The sequence below is a fragment of the Panthera tigris genome, chromosome A1, assembly GCF_018350195.1.
Source record: "Panthera tigris isolate Pti1 chromosome A1, P.tigris_Pti1_mat1.1, whole genome shotgun sequence".
NCBI classification, from domain to species: Eukaryota; Metazoa; Chordata; class Mammalia; order Carnivora; family Felidae; genus Panthera; species Panthera tigris.
Window position 1 is genome coordinate 49,608,668 of NC_056660.1, and position 17,901 is coordinate 49,626,568.

Here is a 17,901-nt window from a genome sequence, read left to right on the forward strand (position 1 = left end):
CTTTATTAAAAGCTGTTCCCTGTCACCAGTGTCACAACCAGAATAGGTAAAAAAAAAAAAATTGATCAAACCTCAGTTTTGCCATTCCATTATTATGGAGTGGGGATAGCAGTAAGAAGTGTGTAAATACATATGATCTCTGTTTTGCATCTGTTCTGTTCCACTCAAAGTCATTATGTTCAGATGTTTCCCACTGAAGTAGATAATGCTTAATGGCCAATCCAGAATGTCAATTAAAAAACAAAAAAAAATTCGTGAGCTGTTGCACCTGAGTCATCATATAATCGGAGATGACTCATTTTAGATGACTTGTCAGAGGGAAGTCCTCGTAAAAACCAGGCACCAAGGCCAGACTCAGGTTATTTTATAACTGAGGTGGCCCATCATCAATAACTTTAAGATAACTTTTTATGAGGTCAAAAATCATCTCACTGTGTGTTGAGGACTCTGATACTTCCACAAGTACATGTCTAAGAAACCTGAAAGAGCTAAAGATATATTTAAAAAAATTGTAATCTTTTTATATTTTGAGAATTAGTTTGGTGGTACCAGCACTAGGCCCAGCTTCCCCATCTCCTAGAAAATAAGGTACAAGGTAGGTGCTGACATTTTTATGATAGGATATCAATGCTAATGCCAGGGTGTCTGGCATCGAAAGTATATGAAAGCTCACGTAAATCCACTGGATCTTATTGGTGCTTCATACATTTGTCCAACAGTTGAACCATGAGTTGACAGAGTCTCAGCCAAAAGTGTGCCCGGGACAGCTGCTAATGATGCATTGTAAACATTCTTTTTTCAACTTTATCCATATGTTGAAAATGTTCATAATTATAAAAGTTGAAAGAATACTACAACAAATACCCAAATATGTACTGTCTGGTTCAATTGTTAAAGACTTCCCATACTGGCTTTACCCATGTGTCTATCCATTCATCTGTTTTTACTTAACCATTTCAAGGTAAATTGTAGATTTCTTATGTCTAAAAACTCAGCATGCATCTCTTAAGACTAAGCATATTCTTCCATATAGCTACAATGTCTATTATGTTGAAGGAAATTAATAAATGTTCCCTACTATCTATTACGTAGTCTGTATTCAGAATTCCCCAATTGTCTCCCAGCTTTCTTTCATAGCTCATTTTATCTGAATTCTGAGTAATCAAGATTCACATATTACATCTGGGTGTTAGGAATTCCTACGTTCTTTAAACTGTCTCTGTAGTTTGTTCATCTGAGACTAGCATTTCTGATTTATATACTAATGACATTGTATGAAAAAATTAGTCATTAGATGTTCTTTGATTACTATGTATCAGGACAAGGCTAAGGGCTTTATAATTTTACTTAAATCCTAATTTTAAAAAGTCGAGTTTTGGGGCACCTGGGTAGCTCAGTCAGTTGAACGTCTGACTCTTGATTTTGGCCCAGGTCCCGATGCCAGGATCGTGAGGTCGAGCCCCACGTGAGACTGCTTAAGATTTTGATTTTTCTCTTTCTGTCCCTCTGCCCTTCACCCCAGCTCGTGCTCTCTCTCTGTCTCTCAAAAAAAAAGAAAAAAAGTCTAGTTTTATTTTGCTATTAACTTTTTCATAAAGGAATGTTATTCAAAATAATGCTTATATACGTATTATATATATTTGTATAATGTATATAAATTTTAAAAGATTTTACCTTTAAGTAATCTCTACACCCAACATGGGACTTGAACTCATAACCCTGAGATAAAGAGTCGCATGCTCTACCGACTAAGCCAGCCAGGTACCCTCAAAAGGATACTTGTAATAAGTTCTATATAATTTACAAACCTATGGCTAATCACATTTGTTATCTGTCTATTTATCTCTCATGTGAGCCAAACAAATAAATACTTACTAAGATTGAGGGAAAGTAAATTTTGAATGTCTGCAGACAAGTCTACTTTCCTTGGCTCAGATCTAGGTGTTGTGATCAGTGGAAATGAATGAACTCTGTGGTGTATGCCTGCTGTCCTTGCCCTTTTATCTGTTTTTAAAGTTTTTTCTTAAGAAACTATGAGTTAAAGTTACTTTATTCTAAACACTGCAAATATTTCCTGGAGGGTAGGCTGACTAGAATCTTGTTAACTTACCTCCTTTGGAACATGGAAATTAAGGTTGACTTGTTGCTTTGACTCCTTTCATGTTTATTGCCAGCTACCTGTAGTCACTGATTTTTAGCATTTGAATCTATTATTAGCTTCTCTTTTATTAAAATGCCCCCCCACACTTATTTTTAGATAAACTGTAGTCTTTTATTAAATACTATTGAATACCTCCTCATTGTTACCTAAGTGCCAAATATTGTGGGAAAACATTTACAGATTTATACTCTGATTTTTGTCAGATTTTTTTTTTTAATGTTTAACAGAGAAATCTCATTGCCACACCTATCAAATATAGCACAACTTGAGCTATACAAACAAGTAATGACTGATTACATTTTTGGAAGTTTATGCTGACTCACTCTTCTTTAAAAACTTTTCCTTTAGGCTCTTGAAGACTCCAGGTGCCTGAAAAGGAGTGGCAGGGACAGTGGTTACGGTGATATCTGGTGTGCTGAACGTGGAGAATTTCCTACTCCTCCAGGCAACCATAAGAGAGAAGACTCGTTTGAAAGCTTGGACTCTTTGGGGTCTAGGTCATTCACAAGCTGCTCCTCTGATATCACGCTGAGAGGGGGACGTGAGGGTGAGTTGCATCTTTGACTGTCAGTGTATTTTGTGCTTGTTTGCATTATTAAGAGAAAATTGGAAATAGGAGAGAGTAGGAAAATGGAGCAAAAACAATTGGGGCAAAATTTTTACAAAGATGTGGATTTCCATAGAGACTAAAATATTGGGGGTTTCTTTCTCGTTTTCCATTTCTTTTTTTTTCTTTCTTTTCCTTTCTCATTGCTTCGTCACTGTATTACCACTAGAGTGATCATTGTTTCATTGTTTTTCATTCCATGGTTAGAAGAGAGTGGGGAGGAGACCATTAACTGTGACCTGTTCTATCAATGATGATCTATCCTGATTCTCTTCTGTCCAGATGCAGGTTTGATAATCTGGGCTATGAGGCCTATTTACCAATGTACCTAAACATAAAAAAGAAAGCTTCTATAAAATTCTGCTCTAGTTTCTGAATACTTTATTCTCCAAAAGATAAAAAAATTTCTCTTAAGGAAAAGGAGGAAACATATCCCTGTAATTCTGTCCAAAAAAAATGATTGATATCTACCAGAATAGATTATTATGCTAAACTTTTTTTTTTTAATTTTTTTTAATGTTTATTTATTTTTGAGACAGAGAGCATGAATGGGGGAGGGGCACAGAGAGAGGGAGACACAGAATCGGAAGCAGGCTCCAGGCTCCGAGCCATCAGCCCAGAGCCCGACGCGGGGCTCGAACTCACGGACCATGAGATCGTGACCTGAGCTGAAGGCGGACGCTTAACCGACTGAGCCACCCAGGCGCCCCTAAACTTTGATAAATTAAGTAGCCATACTAGCATGGTGTTAGAAAACCTCTTTTGTTTTTATTAGGGTCAGAGCGAATCCAGGACAGAGTGAGAAAAGAACATAAAATGAAAGTTACTTTGTTACGAGTTTCAAAATCCTAATATTATGGCCACATCAGTTACTTAAATGCCTGTCTTCTAACAATGGCTATTGGATGGGGTCAGAAATTCCCGACTGTGTACCTTTAACAATTCAAATTCGGATGGATCAAAACCACAAGTAAAGTTTCTGTGCTTCTAGCATTGACATGAAAAAATGGAGAGTTCTGGTTGTGAGTTGGTGCTAAATTGTTAGGGATTTTACTTTGCTGGTTATTTTGATAATTACTTTTATATTTTTACTTGTTTTTCCTAATGTTCTTATCAAAAAGCATTTAAAGCCTCAACAAAGTTGAAAGAATTTTACAGTGAATACTCATGTTCCAAGCCCTAGTTCTTACCATAACATTTTACTGGGCTTGCTTTACCACATATCTTCCCCTCCCTCTATATACATTAATTATCCATCTTGGTGTTTGAGGCACTTCAGAGTACATTAGACTTTGCCTAAATACTTTAGCACACAGTGCTCAACTACAATTCAATCTTTGTTGTTGTTCTGATGTAAATTTACAAAAAAGCAATGGATGTACAATGGATTTGGTTTTGAAAAACAATCAACAAATTAAGTATAACACAACCCCATCTCTTTAGGTTTTAGAGTAGTAGTGGCATTTGAAATTAAAAAAAAGTGAGTAGCTATCAAAGAGTTACCCTTTATGACTATTGTTGCATGTGTTGGTGGCTGCTATCCAGGTGTGACATTTTCATGGCCCAGATGACTAGTACAGGGTTAAGGAAATGAATCTGAGTTTATAGTTCATCTGAGTGATTAAAACTGTAAAAGCAGAGGCTGACGTTCTTAATGAGCTATATTCCTTTGTCCTGACTGGATAACCTAAAACATTCAGTGTTTAAATTTATATCTGGCCAACAAAGAATAACAGGGGCAAAAACTGAAGGCATGTGGGAATATACAGACTTCCGTTGGTTCGGTATAGTCGTCCCGAGTGTGGAATTAAAGTCCTGTCCTCAGACTGTTAAAAACTGAGAACAAACTGAGGGTTGATGGGGGGTGGGAGGGAGGGGAAGGTGGGTGATGGGTATTGAGGAGGGCACCTTTTGGGATGAGCACTGGGTGTTGTATGGAAACCAATTTGACAATAAATTTCATATATTAAAAAAAATAAAAATAAAAATAAAGTCCTCTCCTCAGATACTTGGTGGACTGGATGCCTGGTATGTGTGACAGAAAGCAGACGGCCACTGTCACACTGCTTGGGAAAGGGGTTGCAGAGCTTGTGTGAAGAGTGCGGAAGGGAAGATGTGGTACTTACAACTGAGGAAGAAGAGAAAAGCGTGAGGGCCACCCGGATGATCAAACTTTTTTGCAGTCAGCATGTTGAAATTCTGCTGCCTGCCTGGTCGAGGTCCCAAGCTGATCCCCACCCTCCCGCCCCTTAGGATAATATTTTTAAGTTAACAAACTGAAAAGTCAAATTCCTTAGTTTTATACGAACTCCCTTTCCATATCAAGAATATTTGCTTACTCTGCGGGAACTTCACTGCACTCAAAAATAAAAAGATTTTAGCTTTAAAACTTCCAAAGTAGAAAATCTCCCTGTGTGTTTAAAATTCCACATGTACACATTCGGGCAAGAACCTCTAAGACCTTTCTTATTTGCAACAAAATGGGATATTCAGGAAGTGGTAAAAATGGAAGCACCTGATGATTGACCATTAACCCTCCCCGGTAGCTGCTCATTCTTCCTCCCTTTTTGCCTTTTCTCCTTTACCCTATTCCAGCCTCACGGTCTCCCAGGGTGTGTGAAACCACTTCCTGTAGGCCATTCTCATTGTATTTACTGTAGATTTCTGCCAGGCAGGAGGGAGGAGACCAGATGGCCTTGAGCACAGGTTGACCTGCCCTGAGTTCGCTGTGCCCAGAGGCTGCAGCTGTCAGGTACTGTGCACAGCTATCCTCTGAAGGAACCCTGGCGGGAAGGGGGCAACCTCTACAAACTATCTTTGCAAATACATGGAGGCAGAAAGAACAAAAGGGTAGAAAAGGGAGACAACTCAGTGTGGATCTGTAGTAGTATTTTGTAGTCTCTTTTCTTCCTGTGTCTTTACAAGAGTAGACTTATTTATTTAAGAGAACAGATCAGCATTTGTGTCTATCTGACCTTGAGGTGTATCACAGTGTATTCTTTTGAATTTGTATTTAAATGATTTGATTTGATTTTGGAATCAAAATACAAGGTTCCCAGTATTTTCGTGGCCACCCTGAGAAAAATCCTTGAGTTGTGTGTATTCATTTAGACATGAGGCTTGATATTCCTTTGGACCAAATGATTACTGAAGTTCCAACCTCCTGTTTAATGTGTGACCCTTGCCTATAGGGATCTCACAACGATGTAGCCAACCCCTTCCTGATACTATGCTTTCTACTGCTTTTTCCATGTCCTCCCTTACCTCTCTTGCCCTCACAGAAATTTGAGACAATGGTGTGCTTTATTTTAAATTACAGACTTTTCCTTGAATGACTCTTTGATCTAGTTTTCGGTGTCTTTGACTCAATTGCTATATTTTACTCATATGTATTCCATCAATAAATTTTATGTACAGTCACAGGGTCAAGGAGGATTGGGAAGAAAAGAAGTTCAGTGGTTAATGGGGACATTTTCTGTTTAGAATGTTCAACAGTAAAAGAATGTAGCGCATGTGCCTCCAGTATGCAAAGCAAGTTCCTCCTAATGGATCTTATCACAACTTCATGACAAATTTCTAAAAATATTCCCCAGAGTTAGCAGAAGAGCCCTGGGTTTCCAAGGGAGAGACAAAGCAGGCATGCTGTGTGGGTTCAGTTAGACAAATGATCTGGAGAGTAAAGCAAATTCTCATGCTTTTTTTATAGGTTGCGAAAGCGACACAGATTCTGAATTTCCATCCAAGATGCAGGATTATAATAAAGACGATATGTCCTATCGAAGGATTTCAGCTATTGAACCAAAATCTGCTTTACCATTCAATCGTTTTTTACCCAACAAAAGTAGACAGCCATCCTATGTGCCAGCGCCGTTGAGGAAGAAAAAGCCGGACAAATACGAGGATAACAGAAGAAGTTGGGCAAGCCCGGTCTATACAGAAGCGGATGGAACATTTCCAAGGTACTGGGATGCGAGCTGATGATGGAGTTTTAAAATTCAGTGCACTTTGTGAATTTGCAGGGATATTTAAATTTGGGAAAAAGGAATAGTTCTTAAAATGTATTTCATAGCCCAAAAATTTCACTAATGAAAATGCATTTTTTTTCTTACTATTATCTTTAGTCATGCATATCCTGAAGGTGTTTCTTCCCTTTTAGGATGTCAGCCTATGGTGTGTTGGTTCTTTTTTTAGATACATGCCTTTAGCTTATTGACATCTTTCAGCATATTGAATGACTTCTGCTTTTCACTGTGAGCTGTTGTTTTCTTCCATTTTTTCCCTGTTTGATTGATCTCAGTGGACACACAGAGAATCCTTTAATTTCCCATCAAATTAGCAAAGCAGAGTGGGATTTTTCCAATGCAGCTTCCTGTCAGAAGGAGGTATACGGTTCTGAAAGTGGTTCGGACTCCGAGGATGAACGAAGGTTGCCTGATGTAGTTTTGGATGACTTAGCCAACCGTAGATTCCAAGTGAAAAAGAGGCCTGAGTGTTTCATCTCGAAAACCACCTCTCCTAGCTCTTATTCGCAAAGGTTTTCTCCTGCTGACCCATTAGCCACTGGGCTGTACGAGTTGACGAGGTCAGAAAAATTCTCCTAGATCAGAATGTCTGTTATGTTGATTTTAATATATAACACCCCAGATTGTTTGCAATTTTATCTCTTTTTAACACATCTTATAATTATCTTTGGCCCTTGCATATCATGCTATCCTCTGATTAAAATGAGATGCTGTTATCATGCCTTAACTTTGTTCTAGGAGCTGTCATGATAGAGTGGCAACTAATTTGTCTCATTCAGTGATATAAACTTTGTGAGCCAGAAAGCATGCCTTTTGTGTTCTGTGTCACAAACTGCTCATTCAGTATCTTAACTGGTTGGATGTTTTGAACAGTAATGAGAGGAGAACTTGGGGTACCAATGTGGAGAATTGGCCAACAGTACAAGAAACTTCAAACTCCTCTTGTTACTTGGAAGAGAAAGAAGCAAAGACAAGTACACCCAACACCGTAAAGGATGATCTTTATGTGCGAAAGCTAAGTCCAATCATGCCAAACCCAGGGCATGCTTTTGATCAGTTTCTTCCCAAATGTTGGATCCCAGAAGATGTGAACTGGAAAAGAATAAAAAGAGAAACTTACAAACCATGGTATAAAGAATTTCAGGGATTCAGGTTTGTCTCTGTGCATGTTTCTGTTGTTCTAATGTTCATTCGGCACCCTGGCTGGGTGTGTTCCGTGTCTGCTTTTTACGAGAGGGAAAGAGAAAGGTTCCTTTTCCCTTTAATACCCATAGAACCTCTATCACTGAAAAAAAAATGCTGTTTAAGTATAAACCGTAGGATCTGGATCTTAAAAAGCCTTCTGCACGGCAGTATTTTCAGTAGTCCTAGTTTTCTCCAACTCTTTCTCCTTTCCTCCCTCCTTTCTCTGTATCACTCTCTACAGTAGGAGGAATTCAGATTCTGAGGATGAGGATTCAGGCTCTCACAGAAGCTCCTCCATTTTTAGTAGAATCCAAAAAGCAAAGCGTAGGCTAGACAGCAACTGCCAAAGACGTTCACTCTTGCTGGAACTGGCTACCAGAGGGGCCAAGAACTCCTGGGACACCCAAGCAGCCAGGAGAGCCAGTGGTGCCTCGGACGAGCCCAGGTGTACCTGTGTGCATGAGCCTGCCTGCTTTGAGTCTGGCCTGGGACATCTGTGCCAGTTTCTGCTGCTACTTTAATTTCTGACCATGATGCGCTGGGTCATGAAACCTTATAACATTTAGCATCAAAGCATAATGTATAACATATTGCTTTCTGTGGGAACATATGAGCTTGGAAGTCTATGGAATTAAATATTCTTCACAGTAATGTACAAGATAGTACATGTGGCATAGTCTGTTCTTTTGGAAAATTATTTCTAAAAAGCTTTTGTGAAAGTTGACCTAATTCTGTGGTTTTGTTATGTACGGAGATGTGGAGAAAGGAAATAACTTTTTTTAAAAAAGTTTTTATTTAAAAATTTTCTTTGAATGTTTATTTTTGAGAGACAGAGAGCACAAACAGGGGAGGGGCAGAAAGAGAGAGGGAGAAACAGAATCTGAAACAGGCTCCAGGCTCTGAGCTGTCAGCACAGAGCCTGATGCGGGGCTCAAACTCAGACCGTGAGATCATGACCTGAGCCAAAGTCAGACGCTTAACCGACTGAGCCACCCAGGCGCTCCAGAAAATAACTTTTAATAGACACCAGGGCACACAAGTCTAGTGGGAAAATGCAGAGAAAAGATTTTTTTTTTAAGTTTATTTATTTATTTTGAGAAAGAGAGGGAGCTGTGCATGCACGAGCAGGGGAGAGTCAGAAAGAGAGGGAAAGAGAGAGAGAATCCCAATCAGGGTCCACGCTGTCAGTGTGCAGCCCGACTCTGGGCTCGACCACCCGAACCATGAGACCATGACCTGAGCCAAAATCTATAGTCGGACACCTAACCAACTGAGCCACCGAGGTGCCCCCATTGGGGTCTTTTTGAATGCTTCACAGCATTTTATTTTTTTAATTCTGCTGACTACCTGTGCCTATTGCATAAAGTGCTTAATGACCAACTCTTCAAAATCTGCAAGATCGCTGCTTCGCTGGGATGGGGGCTACATCACTGTGGGTGACAGAATATGGGCAGGGTAAAAGCAAGTATGTATTCATCAAGGAGGTGTGTGCTGTCTACCTTTTAGCCCCATCAGTTGGCCTGGACAGCACCCACCTTTCTTGAGAAGCACACGCTGCATTTGCTTATTTAAGTGGTATCCGAGAAAGTCACGGGTGATGGCATTAAAGGCTAGTCTTTCTCCCAAGCAAGAATCCCTCCTGTGACTCCATGACATAATTCACCCATGGTAACTGACTAGTTGGTCTGCTGCCTAATTACCTGTTCTACCTGAGCTTAATAAGATTCTCCCTTCCTTTTTCTTTTCTGTGCTTCAGTCAGTTTTTATTACTTCAGGCCCTCCAAACATATTCTGATGACATCTTGTCTTCTGAAACAAATACCAAAATTGATCCCACTGCCGGCCCCAGGCTCATAACACGCAGAAAGAATCTCTTTTCTGCACCAGGGTATAAAAGAGATGACCTCGAGATGTCAACCCTAGACCCTGATTTAGAGAATGATGATTTCTTTGTCAGAAAGACTGGTGCTTTCCATGCAAATCCGTATGTTCTCCGGGCTTTCGAGGATCTTAGAAGGTTTTCTGAGCAAGATGATCCTGTCGAGCGAGATATAATTCTGCAGTGTAGAGAAGGTGAACTTGTACTTCCGGATCTAGAAAAAGATGATATGGTTGTTCGCCGACTTCCAGCACAGAAAAAAGAGGTGCCTCTGTCAGGGGCCCCAGACAGATACCAGCCAGTTCCTTTCCCTGAACCCTGGACTCTTCCTCCAGAAATTCAAGCCAAGTTTCTGTGTGTACTTGAAAGAACACGCCCATCCAAAGAAAAAAGAAAGAGCTGTAGAGTGTTAGTGCCTTCCTACCGGCAGAAGAAAGATGACCTGTTGACTCGCAAGATCCAGTCCTGGCAGCTGGGGACGACCGTGCCTCCCGTCAGCTTCATCCCTGGCCCCTGCAGCGAGGCAGACCTGCAGAGGTGGGAAGCCATCCGGGAGGCCAGCAGACTTAGGCACAAGAAACGGCTCATGGTCGAGAGGTCAGAGTGTGTTTCTGCAAGGATGTGGCTTGTAATGGATGGTCTTGTATAACTTCTCTGTGTGAGAAAGTGGCATTGTGTTGCCCAACTCTGCATGTCACGAGCCATTTTGAAGCATCCTGCAAAAAGTTGTGTTGTTTTGAGGAACCTGTAGTGATTTCATGGAAAAAGTGCAATTCCATATTTGCACATCTCTAAATCAGCTAGCTGAGGCCTGTTTAAAAAGGTGTGTACATAAGCCTTGCCTTTGGCCTTAAGGAAGACTATGGTACTATTTGCAACATGATGCTTCATGAAAATGTTACATTTACAGACTTTATAGTCTCATGTCCAGGCATTTCTGAAACAGTCTGGTTGTAGTTTAGTTTTCTGTGTTTCTCATAATTTGGAATGTATGATTTCTGTGTAACCATGTCCCTTGAAATATGGCATTGCAAATTTCATTTAACTTGATTATAATTTTTGTTTTTGACCTAGGTTCCTTGGATTGTCAATATGTGACTTTTTAAATTTATAGTTTAAAATTCAGTGCAGACTTTATTAAATGCATGAATGTTATTTGCTGTCTGCTAAATTTTACATGTATGTAATTATGGCCATAATGTGTCTGCATTTATGTGTTATGCAACTTGCCATTTTGATGTTCAACTTGTTCAACTTTGGGATGGACAAATGTAAGGCTGATTAAAATCAGGAGATCCAAATGTAACATTTTATTCTTGGCAACAGGAAGTTTTCTGTTATGGATTTGTTGGTTCAAGGTAAATTAGGAGACTGTTTATCTTGCTTAATTTGATTCCTTGAGATATGAGATCAATTAGAATTTGAGACATTAAAATGTGATAAAAACTTTTGAGTTTTGTCCATCTCAGGTTAGAATCTTAAAGTTATTGAACATTTAGAAACTAATATAACTGAAAAATGACTTTTAATTTTTGGTTTTCTGATTTCTTAGACTCTTTCAAAAGATTTATGGTGAGAATGGGTAAGTTTTTTAGTTTACCGTAAAAGACAAAATCTTTGCATATTGTTTGTCCTTTGTATAACATGTCGTCGCACTTCTGTCCTGGCATGTCACTAAATGGGGATGCTGTGTGCTGTGCATGTAACTTTTTAAAATGGGGAATTTTTTCCTTAATTTTACAGCTTAATGATGATAATTCTGTATCCAAGTGTGCAGTGCATGAAGTGCTATATGACTGCAGTAGGTTTTGTGTTTATTAGAAGTTTAAAATCCAAGTTTTTTTTTTTTTGTTTTTTTTGTTTTTTTTTTTTTTAATTTAAGGAGTCGATTAAAGGTAACACAATTACTTGCCTAAGATTAGATATATTTCGTTTGGTATTTGATTGCCATATAGACCAAAATTCTCACTGCTGGATGTTGAAGCCCTAATAAAGGTATTTTAGAAAAATCTATGATGGAAAGGAATATTAGCATTTACCTTGAAGTTGGAATTCATACAGGTGGTATTATCTATACACTCCTAGCTTATGGAGAGGTTCATTAGTTAGGGTGGTGAATGACATTAATATTCCCTTAGTAGAATTTGGAAGTATTTTCATGATTCCTGATTAGGGTAAAAAGTTATAATATGACTATGTTACAAAGCCAAATCAGCTTTCCAAATCTGCAAAAATTAAAATCTTTTAAACTCTTCTGGAAATGTTTTCCTTTTCTAGAGTAAGGGAGAGTTAAGAGCAAATGCTGCCATACTTTTACTGCACACTTGAGAATCATTCGTGCTCAGGGCAGGATAACCAGGTGGCTGCATCTCAGTATTTTCCATCAGACTTTCAGTAATTTTGTGAATCTAACTGCTAATAGTTTTTTCCAACAAGAAGAAAATTTAAGTATGTCAAATATTTTAATCTGCCTAAGTCTTAGTAACTTAAGTATATTCCCCTACTGGGATTTATGTCATCTCTAAAAATCTCCAGTTTTGATAGCATTGGATAATTTTTAGAGTGTAGGAATTTTGGAACTTACTAAAATTACTATTTAAAGCAATATAACCATTCTAGGTGTCAAAAGTGTAATTGAGCCCCGGGCAACTAATTGCAAGTACTTCTCAGCCACTGATTTTAAAAATCAGGCTCCCAGCATGCTTTCAATGGGCCATGCAAAGGCACATTATTCCCTATCCAGCTCCTCAAGTGCTTAAAGATTTCTCACTGGTGAGGGTGAACAAGGCAATTGTCAGCATGAAGCTTAAGCATCTGCTAATCTCAATTCACCATGGGAAATCTGTTTTAACCGATAAAAAAAAATCTCTGCAGCTTCAAGCATTTTGAATGAAAACTTTCAGAATTTTCATTGCTAATAAGGCTTTATAATCTTAACAGTTTGTTTTTCTGAGTATAAGAACTTGATACGAATATAAACATGTGCAGCCATTTCAATGACTGTACATGTCCCTCCTTAGGGATACCCTGTATGACTGGGTTAAGAAAAGAGAAATGAAACCCAAATACCAAGTTTAGAAAGCTAAGGATTTTTCTGGTCTAGAGCTAGCTAGCAGCAGCAAATACCTTCTGTAGACTATTTCAAGATTGTTGCTTGTGTGGTACAGTATTTGTTTTAAGAGCCTGTTCTTCTTACAGTTTAGCGCCAAGGTTAACACAAATAAAGCAAGATTGTCTGTAAATGGAGATCGATGAAAGTAATGTGAATGTGTCTTCAGAAAACTAGAGTGTGCTTTATACCACTTGTAATCAAAATCTTTTACATGGGATTTTTTTCCCCCATGTTCTATCGGTTACCAATGATTTCCTTAAGCTGATTTGCTGCGATGAAAAGAAAAAATTGGATTGAGTATAGGCATTTAATCTAGAACTTGTTTCCTGTGGATACACATGTTTGTAAATGTTTATCCACAGGAAACTAGGGATATTTCTTCATGATATTTCTTGGACGACATGTATGTGGTTGAACTTAGAATACTTACCTGGAAAATCATTATTGCTCACCATCCTGTGATTGAAAAATGCCTGCCTGTAGCATGAATGCTTTCCTTTTGGTAAGGACCAGGTGAAAGAGAAATGTACATTCCCTTTTGAAGTCTTAGAGTGTTCACTTTTGGCTTGCTTTTATTTGGCGCTTAACATCTGTCACTTTATTTTTACTCTGATGCTCTTTATATGTGGCGGTCATTTCCTCACGTGTGCTTTTGTGTCGCATGGATTTGTCTGTATGGTTCCATGACATTTGAAAACATGGTTATGATGCCTCTTGGTCAAAGCTGTTAATGACAAAGTTGTTGTAAGGGTATATAGCTATAATCTGTGATATGACTGAGCCATTAAATCTTCTGCCAGGATCAACAGGAAATGAAAACTGATTCAAGGTGAAGTTGTAATCAAAGGCAACTAAGAGATACCTATTTCACCTATGGGTTTTGGCCAAAAGATTCTATAGAACTGCAAGGACACCTAAGACAACAAAAAGGAAAGGACAATAAAGTTGATGCAAGTTTCTGGGGATTTTGTCCCTAGGGGACGTTCAGCAGTGTCTGCAGACATTTCTGATTAGTTACATCGGATGGGTTGGGGATGAAGGTTTGCCACCAGCACCTAGTGCTTTTATATCCTGGGATCCTGCTAAATTGTCCTGCCAGATGTAGGACAGCCTCTTACAGTAAATAATTTTCTAGCCCAAAATATCAATAGTGCTGCTATAGGGAAACACTGATTTAGACTATCAACCTAAAAATGAAAAGTTTCTTATGTTATCATTCTAGTTTGCGGCGGTTCTAAAGCCTATTATCCAGGTTTTAGTACTGATTATGCTTCAGAGAATTCCTACAGCACCTAATGGGAATGTATTTAAAAGTGCATAAGTAAGTGTATTCCTCTCTTTCCTTGAAAGTTCAGGACTCCGGGGACCCCAAACTTAGAATCATGGAATTTCTACTTGCTGTTTAAGGCAATCAGTGATTTTATATTTAGGAAATTTTGCTACATGTTAGTCCTTTCTGATCCCTTGCTTCTTAGATATTACTTCTTAGACTATCTCTGGTCCTTAATCTCAATTCTATGAGGTAAAGAGGTTGGTATTAGATGCATTGTAGAGACATGAAGAGACACAGCTATTGAAGCTTTCCTGAGGACATACATACAGCTAGTGAGTGGTAGAACCAGACTAGGACATCATTTAATAAGATAATCCATGCAGACCACTTGCCAGTGTTGCTGGCACATAGTAAGCCCTCTGAAGTTTAATGTCATGCTGTTAACTCCGATAAGGAAGGAAAGAATTCTTCATGATCTGGCTGAAAGACTTCTGTACTCAAAAAGTTCTAGATTTTATCAGTGTGGCCTGGGGTGACCTCTCTAGTCTGAAGCTGTTTGGGGAGTTAGTTTTCAAGAGATCCCATGCAGCCATGTTTGCCTTAATAAGGATCATTGGTGTGTAGCACCTGATGGTTTTTAAAATACGATCAGTATAACCTTCCCCTTTTCTCATAATAATCCCATTCTGGCTTAAGTGATGAGGACCTGAGGCTCAGAGAAACTAAGTGATGTTAGGTTACGGTGAAAATTGGTGCCACTTTCAGGCCTGGAACCCTCACCGCAGTCTCCAGTGCTTGGTTCAGCCTGCATGGAATGTGCTCAGGCTTTATTTAGGTAACTTGACATCCTAGGGAACAAAGGGAACTCCCATTTCTGCCTTACGGAGGGATTAGTCTCCTCTACTCTGTTTGGCTCACTTGGTTCATACTGGGGGCCTCCTGGGTGCTAGGCTCTGTGCTCTTAGCTCCCAGGAGGACCATGTAGCATCTGCTCATGGTGAATGTGTTTTCTGAAAAGACACCTGTTAAGGTTTTATAGTGCAGGAGGATGAAAGCTCAAAGAACGTACATGGCCATTTCTGGGCCAGCTGAGACCATCCAGCCTTCCCTCCCACTGGAAGATTATTAAAGTATTAGCATATCCATGTTTCTTCTGGAACAGACATAACCTTATGTGTTGGGTATCCAGATTCCTCTCATGCCTTGGTCCTGAAAATTTTTTTCTTGCCTCTTTTTAGTGAGTCTTTTAAAGTATTAGCACAAAAAGTCTTATTCTTTGCAGTTATAACTTAATTCATACTTTCAAATTCACATAAATCTGGTTTATATTTAGTCATACCTAGTTAGGTATATATTTTTAAAGATGCAATATATATAATTATATATGTATTCTATATGTAATTCCTTAATACTCTTTAGTAGATCCTACAATGTTTTCTTTATAAAACTTCAGGGAGGGATCTTAATTTGTTATACACATAAGAAACATTTTGAGGTTTTTTTTTTTTTTTGCTTGATTAAATGTGATAAAACTTTCCTCATTCTTGCCATCGATGTTAAATGTGTGTATCCTGTGTGCCTTGTTATACATCAATGTGTTTTTCTCCAAATAACATGTGGACTCATGAGGGAGATAAGCTAAGCGCACACACACACACACACACACACACCATACGCACTATAATGCTGAGTGTTAATGCCAGGAGGAAGGTATAGCTAAAGCACTAGAGGAGTAGAGAGAAGGGACAGGCCACTTTTAGCATGGAAGAGGTAGGAATCATTACCAAAGTGGTAGAATATTCTGTAGAATAACACATATATGAGCACCTACCATGGGCTGGGCACTCTGCTAGGTATAGGTGATATAGAAGCTGACAGACTAAATCCCTGCTTTATAATCTTACAGGATGAAGCAGGTGATTTGTAAATAAACTTTTCAAATGGCAGTAAATGCTATGCGGAGAAATACTATGAGGAGAAATGGTGAGGGATAAGGTGACCAAGGGAGAGGGGCATTTGCTCTTTTTTATAGGGTGGTTAGGGAGGGAAATGCTGAGGTAACATTCAAACATGACTGGAAGTGAGAGGTAAGCCATATGGTTGGTTGAAGAGCTTTCTGGGTGGGTTGAAGAGCAAGTAGAAAAGCAAGAGGTTGAGCAAGGAAACCAATTGGCTGGAGCAAGGTGAATGAAGGGGAACACGGTGGGAGATGAGCACAGAGAGGTGGGCAAAATCCAGGCAATGTCCTAGATCTTAGAACAATCTGCTTTTAACTCGTGTGAGGTAGAAAGAAACAGATGGGTGGAGTGTACATGGATGTCGTGATCTGAGTGTAATTTTGAGAACATCCCTCTGGCTGTGGTATTGAGCATGTGCTATTTGGGCAGGAAGGTGTAGAAACAGGAAGATTGATTATTGTAATAATCCAGGTGGGAGATATAATGGCTTGGATCAGGGTGGTAAAGGCGGAGGTGGTGAGAAGTGGTTGTATCCTCATTATATTTAGAAAGTAGACAGGATTTAATGATGGAATCAGTTATGATGTATTAGAGAAAGAGAGGAATCTGGGATGACTCAAAGAATTTTGGCCTAAAATCTGGAGGATGGAATTGAATTTTACTGATGAGTAGATTGTGGGGTGAATAATCATGGTTTTGGTCTGTTACAAGTCAAGTTTGAGTTGTCTGTTAGACTTTCAAGTGGAGAATGAATAGGAAGTTTCTTACACCCATCCAAAATGGAGTGAGTGTATCAGGGATCTTGAATGAGTGGCATTTAAAAAAGGCATATATACTGGTGAAGGGCTTTCATGTTGGAACAGTTAAAGACTCACTGGATCGGGAGGCTGGGTGATAATTTAAGCTACTTTAAAAGTCTAGCTAAGAGCTGGCTGTGTTCTGATCTAGGGTGTTGGCAATAGAAGTGGAAAGAAAAAGACACTGAATAAGAGGACTTGATAACTAATTGAAAGTAGGGAGAAGGGAGAGGCAAAGGTGAAAAATAGTTCTTAGGTTTCAAATGTGAATGATTGGAAGCAGGTTACACCATTAACAGCCACAAGCAGAAAAGCAGGTTTGGGGACAAGATTCAGTTTGGCTACACCAACAATAACCATGTGTTTAGTGAGTTATAGTTTACAAAATCCTTCCTGGATATTATTTCAATTGGTCCTTTTACAATTGAGGTGCCTAGGGGATATCCATGTAGGTAATTTATTCAACAAGTAATTGGAATTGAGTAAAGGGAGGATCTGGCCCTGGGCTGTGGATTGGGAGTCATTTGCATAGAAACTAGTCGAATTCCTGAGCTAACTAAGGGCAAGTATGTTATAAAAGAAATGTGGTGATAACAAAATCTTGGAGAAGGCAAAGTTTAAAGGCCCAAGAGGATGTGGAGTTACTTAAATAACTAAAAGTAGAGTCTGTTTTAATGAAATAAAATCCAAAGTGCATTATGAAAGATCTGTGGGAAAGCACATTTTGAATACCCCACCTTCAAAAGCTCTGTCTTCTGTCTTTGATTCCTCCAATATTCATACTGGACTCCTCTCACTACCCCACTTTCCAGTGTAATTTACCATCCATTCTGTGTGCATGTAGACAGCACACATATATGCCTGTGTCTAACACCCCAGTCTGTTCATTGTTTCCAATCTAGAGTGA

The 17,901-nt window shown here is 39.0% G+C and overlaps 1 protein-coding gene across 10 annotated transcripts in view; it reads left to right on the forward strand.

Annotated features, from left to right (window-relative positions):
* Nucleotides 1-17,901, forward strand: part of LMO7 (LIM domain 7) — a 191,946-nt gene that overhangs the window by 136,538 nt on the left and 37,507 nt on the right. For 7 of the 10 annotated variants that reach the window (XM_015543653.2, XM_042978358.1, XM_042978376.1 and 4 more), the window contains exons 7-9: nucleotides 2,510-2,708; nucleotides 6,475-6,727; nucleotides 11,407-11,436. In XM_015543653.2, the coding sequence (XP_015399139.2) occupies nucleotides 2,510-2,708; nucleotides 6,475-6,727; nucleotides 11,407-11,436 (482 nt within the window). Of the gene's footprint in view, nucleotides 1-2,509; nucleotides 2,709-6,474; nucleotides 6,728-7,663; nucleotides 7,943-9,731; nucleotides 10,452-11,406; nucleotides 11,437-17,901 lie in introns of all 10 variants that reach the window. The other 3 variants (XM_015543652.2, XM_042978413.1, XM_015543654.2) reach the window with 2 other exon arrangements.